The sequence below is a fragment of the Eucalyptus grandis genome, chromosome 4 (assembly GCF_016545825.1).
Source record: "Eucalyptus grandis isolate ANBG69807.140 chromosome 4, ASM1654582v1, whole genome shotgun sequence".
NCBI lineage: Eukaryota > Viridiplantae > Streptophyta > Magnoliopsida > Myrtales > Myrtaceae > Eucalyptus > Eucalyptus grandis.
The window spans coordinates 10,828,345-10,838,337 of NC_052615.1; the positions used below are offsets into that span (position 1 = coordinate 10,828,345).

The 9,993-nt window shown below is 38.9% G+C and overlaps 1 protein-coding gene across 1 annotated transcript; it reads left to right on the plus strand.

Annotated features, from left to right (window-relative positions):
• The first annotated feature begins 3,248 nt into the window (after window positions 1-3,248).
• LOC104442629 (disease resistance protein RPV1-like) lies at window positions 3,249-9,775 on the plus strand. Its single transcript, XM_039310692.1, has 6 exons — window positions 3,249-3,742; window positions 4,394-5,501; window positions 5,648-5,733; window positions 7,060-7,645; window positions 9,287-9,467; window positions 9,585-9,775. Exons 1-6 carry the CDS (start codon window positions 3,249-3,251, stop codon window positions 9,773-9,775), a joined length of 2,646 nt encoding a protein of 881 aa, XP_039166626.1.
• The last annotated feature ends 218 nt before the right edge of the window (window positions 9,776-9,993 follow it).

Genomic DNA, 9,993 nt, shown 5'->3' on the forward strand with positions numbered 1-9,993 from the left:
AAGCAGGTCAATGCCGTAAGTCATATTGATTTCCTCTACATTTCAGTGAAAGTGCAAGGAGCTATAGACTTGTAGTAATAAGCTTACAGCAATTCTGATCACAAACTTATCCACAAGCTTGTTCAACCCAGTTTCTAAAGTCAAATGCGCCAGAATACTCACAGAGGCACGCATATCAGAGATATAAACGAAGCAATTAAGAAGAAATCCTTCGCAGTGCCTAACCTACAAAATCATGCACCATGCTCGAACAAACTCGATAGAGCCAATCTACATGGATCACAAAGAGGTCTTCTGAAATCAAATGGACCTACTGCGACGGGAGGATGGGAGACGCAAAACAAACGAACGCGAAACAGCGAGAGACGAGGCACGACAAAGGCGGAGAGTCCAAAGGAACTCCTCATCGGAAAAGTTCACATCCTCATCAGACTTCTCCATCGGAAAACTATGCGCGCGCTCGTGAAGTACCTCGGTTCAACACCACGAATCGATCAGCCAATGCCGGTATTGCAGACGTACGAGCAACGAAGAAGCAACGAAACTCCGAAGAAGCCATAGCCAGGAGAAGAAATCGACGGATGACGAAAGCTCGAGATCGATTCGCGCGTCGACACGAAACGAACGGCTAGACCGAGGCGAGCAGAGGATCTGCAGTACCTCGCTTGCGCGATTGCGACAGGGAGCGAGCTCGAGCGTCGGGGAGAGAGAGAGAGATCGACTGGAGTTGAATGGAGATGTGAGAGAGAGAAGTAATCTGGTTTGCCTGAGGTTTTTGAATGGCGACTCTTTATATAGAGACAGAGTGTGTGTAGTTTCGAAAGAGGCGGGACCGGAAAAGCGACGGAAATTGGGCGGAGGCTCGCCGGGAGTTTTCCCGACGGGACAGGAGAGAATTCCGATTTTGCCCCACCGGGAGCACCGTTTCCATTGGGTTCATTCCTCCTTTCATGGTAATTTCCAGAAGATACAATTGTTTGCATCATTTGAAGGAACGAATGATTAATTGACAAATTGTTTTAAACGATATCAAATAATTCATTCTTAAGAAAATAATTATCAAATTATTCATTTTTGTACAACAAATGAAACCTATATTGACAAAATTTCAATGATTTCGGATATTTGGATCCAAATAAATCTTGACTGTCAATCATGTTCACACACTGGTAGAACCATGTGATTAGTGACCTTGATGGATATTCCCTCATGTTGAAACTCAAGGTGCTATCAGTGGATTGCTATCGGAGCCCATCTCATATTCCTAGTGTCGTACAAAGGAGTAGGCACTTTCGTCCAGGAATAACTTAAAGGTTGCCTTGAGCAGGACTTAAAAGTAATTTACAAGAAAATGAATACCATATTAAGTTATAAAGGAGGATTTTTTGAAGTTGTATTGTGTTGACATTTGTCTTACCTCTTTCACTCGAAATGTTGAGTTTAAAGCACAAACAAAATACAGGTGGAGAGTACTCTAAGTGCTACAACTTAACATGAGAGGACACATCACCTAAATCTACACAATAAGTATACATTTTGGAAGTTTTAGCACTTCTGTATCTCCCGTGCCTAGTTGTCGCATTTAAGGTGTTTGTCGCCCAATAAAATACTAACTGCCCACTAAGCGAACTTATCATTGCAGTCCCATAGTATATGAGTGGAAAATTCAAAACTGACAATACACTTAATCCCAAGGTCATTCTTGGCAAATTGATTTATTACGCAATTATCTTTCCTACACGTAATGATACTATTAGCCAAAGTGCGTTGACCATTTCGCCCCTTGGATTTCCAGCCCCGTCCCAGTTCTCGGAAATGGGAACTCTTTTGTATGGACAATCACGCTCCTGTCAGCTGCCGTGGGGACAATTATTTTTCTTAATTTTTTTCTAGAGTCAAGCATGGTTTCAGTTGAATTTTGTACAGCTCGTCTCTTTAATGCGTAATTAGAGCGATAAACCATTGAGTTGATTGGCCATGGAAATAGGTGATGACCGAGTTTTCACAAGAGCTTGGGCGAACGCGATCGGTATTACACAGTGAGTTGGAATCTTGAAAAAAATCAACTTCTTTGTTCTCAGAAACGAATATGGAAAAAACTGTTTTTGAACAAAAATTATTTCCAGAAATAGAGTCTTAAAAATCTTAAAATTACTCTGAATATGCTTGTTAAGAGAGATTTTAATTGGGCACCTAAATGTCAGACTAGTGAGATAGTTCACAAATTTCATGACTCGGCATGTGAAAATGCCAAGCTAGATAAGTGTTAGACTTTGCACCTTTAAAATGAAAACTTCTCAGGACACCTTCGCCACCATCTATATTGCAAGTTGGGAAATTTCGAACTGAGAAAAGAGAACAGATGTGGGTGCGGTGGCGAGGACGATGGCTTCAACATCGATGACGAAAATGACTACAGCATCTACAAACGTACGCTTCCAAAACGATGATTGAGCTCTATCTTTCTTGTGACTTCAATTGGTTTGAAATAAATATGTTCTAAGTATGAAAACAATTGTTTTGAGAACTTGTCTTTATATGTGCTGCATTGGCTATGTCACACTTCAAAGCTTTCTTGGGAGACATGCAGGTCCAGGGAAGATATCAAAAGGCATCTCCTAATTCAAAAGAAACAAAACAAGAGCTGATTCTGTACATAAAATGGAAACTTAAGTAAACTTTTATCAGCCCCACTATCAAGAAACGGAGGATCAGAGAGAATAAATAAAATATTTGTGCAAAAGGGCGATGAAAATAGAAAACATAATACATGGGATGAGGTAAATCTATGAACCATGAAAGTATGATTCCTTGGCTTCCGCACCAGCCAGCTGTAAATATATTGCAAACGTCCTCAGATCTTGATCTAGATCTCAGTCACAGAGAGAGAGAGAGAGAGAGAGAGAGAGAGAGAGAGAGAGGGTAGCGTTTGATTTCTTGACTTCTGCACATGGGGCCTGCAACTGCATGCACGTTTCACAAGTACTTAGCCACAACTTTAGTATTTCTTTTCTGTCATCGACCAATAGCATTCGATCTTATGGTCATCATTCTAAAAAATTACGACTTTCTGTCTACACCGTTTTCTCATAGACCCATAAAATTTCATTGGTTTTCCTATAATTGCACCATTATTTCCTCGTAACAGTGTTGACGCGGCATCTTTCTCTGTTAAGAGCATCGGTTCAGAGAGTGAGAGAGGGAGAGAGGAAGAAAGAGAGATCTGCTTAGCTGAGCAAATTACTGCTATGGCGAGCTCAGATGCAGGAACTTCGTCAGGAAGCGAGTACCAAGTGTTCCTGAACTTTAGAGGACCCGACACTCGAGTTGGATTTACCGACTTCCTCTTTCATAGCTTGATCGACGCTGGAATCCGTGTGTTTCGAGACGACGAAGAGCTCCGTGTCAGTGAAAGGATCGATGGTTTGCTTCTACAAGCGATCGACAACTCTAGGATTTACATACCCATTTTCTCTCGGAACTATGCTTCGAGTCAATGGTGCCTCCGCGAGCTTGTGCAGATCGTGGCAAATACATTCAAAACAGATGGTAATAAAGTGATCCTACCTATTTTCTTTGATGTGGAGCCCGACGATGTTAAGTTGAAAACCCCGCTATATCGCAATGCCATACTCAAGCTAAAGCATGAGAAGAAGTTGAACAATGAGCAAGTAGATACTTGGAGAGAGGCTCTCATAGAGGTTGATGCAATCAAGGGATGGGAAGTGAAGAAGTACAAAGGGTAAGCTAGCTATTTTCAAGATGCTTATCTTCCCAATTTTTCTTAACACATAGTCATAGATGTGAAAATTCTAGTAAGATTGAGGTGGGATTTTTATCATGGTGATATTTAATGATGAACCCTTGCTACGTCTGCAACAAAAAGTAAAACTGCTTAACAAGGATATTACTAGCTAGGTAGCTAAAATAATATCTCACTCTAGGCAATGGAGGAAAAAGAATAGGATAATGATCTGCCATGCAGTTCCTATCTAATCATTTAATCTTTCAATACATTAAAATTCCCCTCTTGAAGACATGATATTCCACTTCTACGGTCGTCGCTCGAACATAAATCATGAATTGTCAATTTCAAATGCATAATTTTTTATACATCTATTTTGCTCAAATTCGCAAGATTGCTAATCATGTGTATGGAATCAAGTCAAATTTCGGGTCATGACATGGCCCACAAATTGCCAAATGCGTCAAAAGTATGTCTTGGAGTGATGTTATTGTCCATTGTATTTTAGAAGATCATTTCTAGATTGTTCAGGTCACATTACTTATCAAATCATTGCATGGTTTACTTGATTCTTGAATAACATCATTTATAGCTCGGTTCTCGTGATTTCGCATTTCCCCCCACTAAAACGATTTTTTATTGCGGCAGCCATGGGGAATTGATCAAATTGGTAGTGAAGGAGGTTGTGGAAAAGTTGAAGACAAAACATAGATCAGTGACTGAATATTTAGTCGGAATTGATGATCAGGTAGTAGCAGTAAGCAAATTATTAGACATCAATTCCGATGGTGCGCGACTCATTAAGATTCATGGCATGGGTGGCATCGGTAAAACAACTCTCGCCAAGGTTATCTTCAACCAACTCTCTTCTCATTTTGGAAAGTATTGTTATTTCCTTGAAGATGTTCGAGAGAAGTCTTTAAGAATTGATGGCTTAGTTGACTTGCAAAAAAGGTTATTATCTGAACTTGGTCATCCTGCAGGAACAATAAGCATTAATGAAATTGATTATGGAATGAAGAGGACTGGAGAAGTACTTTGTAATAAGAAAGTTCTCATTGTACTTGATGACATTGATAACAATGAACAAGTGGAGAAATTAGTTGGAAAGAGTCCTTTGTATTCAGGATCCAGAATATTGATCACAACTAGAAATAAAGATGTTTTGCAAATTAATACACCAAAATATCAAATTTTAGATTACGAAATGGAGGTGATAAATATTGATTGTGCACTTGAGCTTTTCAGCAAGCATGCATTTAACAGAGACTCACCTTTAGATGATTACCATGATCTTTCAAGGGAAATTGTATATGCTACTGGGAGACTTCCACTGGCTCTTGAGGTAATTGGTTCATTACTCTACCACAAACCGCACGAATTGTGGAAAGAGACATTGGAAGAGTTAAGAAATAAACTTCACCGGGATGTTTATGGAAAGTTGAAGATCGGCTATGATGCCTTAAGTTTTGAGCAACGACAAATTTTCCTCGATATTGCCTGCTTTTTCATCGGTGAAGATAAGAGGAATGCAATTTACATGTGGAAAGATTGTAATTTTTCCCCGAATTCTGGGGTTGATGTCCTCATTAACATGTCATTGGTAAAGATTGTGAAGAATAATAAGTTTTGGATGCACGATCAACTCAGAGATCTTGGAAGGAAAATTGTTCGCCAGGAAAATCCAATAAATCCTAAGGAGCGGAGTAGGATATGGATTTGGAATGAGGTCCTTGATGCAACAGGAATGAAGGAGGTAAAGCACTTCTAGAGAGAACTAATAGTTATGGCAAAAATTCCTCTCCATTGACTTTGGATGCTCTATCTTCTTCTTCATTTTTATAATTCTTTAATTCTATGAAATGGAGTGCTAATATCACTCATTCTCATTCTCATTTGTAGATAAACAAGAAGGTTCAAGCACTATCTCTTGATACATCTGCACAAAATTCCCATGATGTCATTGTTCAAAGTAAAGAGATTGGAAGGTTTGAACATTTAAGATTTCTTAAATTATCTGGATTAACCTTTGTTGGCAATGCAGCAAATCATCTTACCAAATTAAGATGGATTTCTTTGAGTTATCCTCTGCAAATCTATAAATGGACCAACATGTACCTAAAGAATGTGGTTGTTCTTGAATTCTCAAAGGTTGACTTCTTAGATGATTCAAGATTACAAGACTTAATTAAGGTGTGTAAAATGCCTATTTCTATTCTATTTTCTTATAAAGTAAATTTGATTGTCCATCTATTGAATATTGCATTCATTTTGACAGATGGCAACAAAATTGAAAGTTCTTATTCTGAAAAGTTGTCACAGCATAATTAGTACACCAGACTTCTCTGGCTGCCCAAATTTAGAGAGGCTTATTATCAAACAATGTTCTAATTTGAGGAAAATCACTAGCTCTATTGGGAAATTGCAGTGTCTGATTGAATTGAAGATTAAACATTGCTATTATCTTGAATATTTGCCTGAAGAAATGAAGGAACTAGTGAATCTGCAATACTTCTTTGTAGATTGTGAAAAAATGAAGAAACTCCCAGATTCTCTATGGAAATTGAAATCATTACGTGAGGTGCACTTTTCCAATAAGTCTTACCAATTTGATTCCACAAATTCATGGGAGTTACCTAGTACTATTGGAATGCTTCAGAAATTAGAAGTGCTTCAAGTCAATAGCAGCAATTTAAAATGTCAACTTCCTTCCGAAATCGAAAGCTTGCTCTTTCTAAGAATCTTAAATCTATCAAAAACTTTTGTAAGTGAACTTCCAAAGACCATCAGCATGCTTCCTCGCTTGCAAAGAATTGAGTTGATAGGATGTGATGAGATTCAAGAGTTGCCGACCCTCCCAACAAGTTTAACCCATCTAGAAGTGTCATCTGCATCGTTGCGAGAGGTCCCAGATTTCTCGAACTTGACTAATTTGGTTGAGCTGGATCTAGATGATCATGGACAAGTAGAAGATAAACTTTGTATAGGGGAGTTATGGTGGATTGGGAGATTATCTAAACTGACCAAATTGAGCTTTGGACTTCGTAATGTCCCTGTGCCTACTGAGATGGCTTCCCTTCCTTTGCTAAATGAACTTGCTTTGTCTGGATTGGACCTACGAACCTTTCCGCAACTTCCCTTCTCTCTAGAAAAGCTAAGCCTTGATCATTTCAATTCAATTGAGTCACTTTCTCAGAACTTCAAAAATTTGTCATATTTAAAGCTCTCTCGGTCTTCAATGCAAGAAATACAACTCGATAGGCTTCAACTTCCACATCTAAAGGAGTTGTTTGTGGTGTCATGTGCATCCCTAGAGAGATTGAGGCTATCAGGATGAGGAAGCTAAAAGAGGTCAATGTGGAAGGTTGTGTTTGGCTAATTGAGATCCAATTTTCTTGGGTGTTCGAATCTTTGGAGGCATTGTCTATTAACCATTGCATGTCCTTGGAAAAGATAATCTACGAGTCTGCTAATGAGTTAATTAGTTGTGAAGGGAAACTGATTTTTCCATCGAGCATCTTAACTAAGTTCCGCACTCTCAAATTGTGGGGATGCCAAAAGATACTTGACATTCAAGTTGTGGGTACGTCGGAGACGTGGGAGTACTTCCAAGTTTTTGCTTGTCTTAATGTGCAAAGTCTTGGTGGTTTGTCAAACTTAAAGAACTTGAAGACTTTGTCAATCCTGAGCTGCAATCAGCTACAGATTGTCAAGAGCGTTGATGAGTTGGAGTTCTTGGACCTATTACAACTTTATTATTGCGGATCATTGGAAAGGTTGATTGATGTATCGACCACTAAATTGCCAAATGATTGCCACATAAGTATCGCCAGTTGCAGGAAATTACGAGGGGTTAAGAAAAGATTCGAAGGCTCAGTCCAGTCCTTAAAGCATTCTAAGGTGAGTCCGAATCATTCGCTCTTTTTATTTATGATTTTTTTTCTTGATACAACCATCTACAAACACGAATTCAACTTTAAGGTAGATTTGTAATATGGTGAGAAATCAAAATACAATAAATCAAACATCAATTGATATTTGCTCTCGCTTATTTTAAAACCACTCCATATGAGTTTGTTTTATTTTCAGCTTGCATTTTCTCATTTGCTTTTCTTTTTATTGTATACAAAAAAGTTCTATATGTGCAGCAAATATACGGGACAAGGTCAGCTTTTATCAGAAGTAAATGGAAAAACTTTAATTTTTAGAAGAAACATATAAAATAACTCAGAATCTCTTATTAAAATGTTCAATTCATTTTATATGAAATGATTTGTTTAGTTTAGTGAATTTTTTACATAATATACTCCACTTTGTTGTCCATCTCTTACTTGAAATTATTCATTATTGAGATGAGTTTGAAGATTTGCAAATTTCTACAGTAATAATAGAAGATTAAAAGAATCAGATATTGCATGACTTAAAAAAATGCTGACGGAGGTGTTTCGAGAACGCAACGCACATCGTCCACTAATCCACTATTCAACTGACTTGTCATTGATGGAATTGAATGCTACGTGAATTTGCATGTGGTTGTGTTCCAAAAGCATCTTAAAATATATATATTTTTCAAAGATTCTTCATTCTGAAAAAGAAAATGAGAATCTAATTGGTCGATGATACATCCTCCCCTGTTTTTGACAGTTCGATAAAAAACCACTTCAAACGAGAACTACAGCAATTGAACTTACCCGCATGTATTTTTTGGTCGTGAAACATTTCATTTCAAATGGGGTGTGGAGTCGATTTCTGCTACTCACTTAACTTTTAATGAGTATAGGTTTTAACTATTACTATAGTTTAGCTGATTGTGTACGTAAAAAATTCTTAATTTAGCTAAAATACGAATAAAATCAGTTTTCATCAAAGTTGTGATATACCCGACAAGACGAAGTGAATTTTTGCGTATGGGAAATCACATAGATGAAATTTAATTAACCTGCTTCCATTACTACGCTGGATAGAAAGGGGGGATAAATGAGGGGTATAGATTTTATCTACTTGATTTATAACTAGGGTCGGTCATTTCTGGTAATAACATATTTTCTCTTAGAAGCTTATATCTAAGGCAAATAAATATCAAACACTGTAGACATTAGTTGATATCCATAACTAATTGATTTGACTGTGTAATCTTAATCAATGCATTCCTTTTTTGAAACTTTCAAGGTAGATTGGTTGTAATTTTAACTTTTTAGGAATCACGCTTTGATTGGCCTTCATGTTGTGGACGCTCGTGAAGTTTTGAAGACAAGTGGCGTGACAATGGTTACCATGCAGAGATGGAACTTGCATATTTCTAAGAATGATTTCAAATAACTGAACATCAAAATTAGGGCCATGAGAAAGGTTCGGACCGAGTTTCGGCAAGAGCTCGGCCAATATGTTTGGTATTACACGGTGAGTCTGAGTCCCTCTGCAACAATCAGCCATTTTTTCTCCCATTCGAGATGCTTGATAGCCCTCAACTTCGGCAATCATCCTCATGTTCTCGACCTTAGAGAGCTGAGCCGACATTTTGACCATTTCCTACGCTGTCAGGCATCCGATGGCCGATCCACAGTTCCATGCCAATGTATTGCTGCAAAGGATGCAAAATCTTCCTCCACAAGTCGTGTGCCAAAGAACTGCGGCCCCAGAAACAGCACCTCGGCACCCAGAGCATTCCCTCATCTTCCAGATGGCCCAAACCGGGTCAGCCTTCTGATGCGATTCGTGCATTGTTGGTTTGGATTTCGGCCGTGCAAGTGAGACTCTACCCAACAAGGGATATTCCCATTCGAGGCAAGAGTTTTGAGTCATGAATGCGCATTGACCTTCCATTGGTTGATGATCCTAGGTGAGTTTAGCTGCAACCTGTGGATTGTTATATCTCTTTCGACTGTGATGTCTTTTGGCACAAGAGGTGCGTCGCTGAGATCATTAACCACCCTTTCCATTCCCGTCACCCACATTGTGGTCGATAGCTCAGAGAAGTGCATTGTAAGGCATGCAGAGATTGTTTGTGGTCTGCAGGCCTCTGCTTCATGAGCGTCGTAACCAGGATTATTATCCCGTGGTCAATCATTCCATGCGGAGATGAGACCTGGATTTCGTGCAGTGCTTGTCGTAAGAGCATGAAATCAGGCGAAATTCACGGTTGCATCAATTGGTCTTCTTCTTCCACCGCTCCAGCACCCAAGTGCCTCCGGCGAACAACGCTTTCTCCATCCAGCCCACTCTCTCAAGCTCAGTCCTTATGTGCCAGC

Coding starts and splice junctions, on each gene's coding strand:
- LOC104442629 (XM_039310692.1), top strand. CDS start 3,249: ATGGCGAGCTCAGATGCAGGAACTTCGTCAGGAAGCGAGTACCAAGTG. Junction 7,646..9,286: donor AGTCCTTAAAGCATTCTAAG/GTGAGTCCGAAT, acceptor CTACGCTGTCAG/GCATCCGATGGCCGATCCAC. Junction 9,468..9,584: donor TCTGATGCGATTCGTGCATT/GTTGGTTTGGAT, acceptor TGATGATCCTAG/GTGAGTTTAGCTGCAACCTG.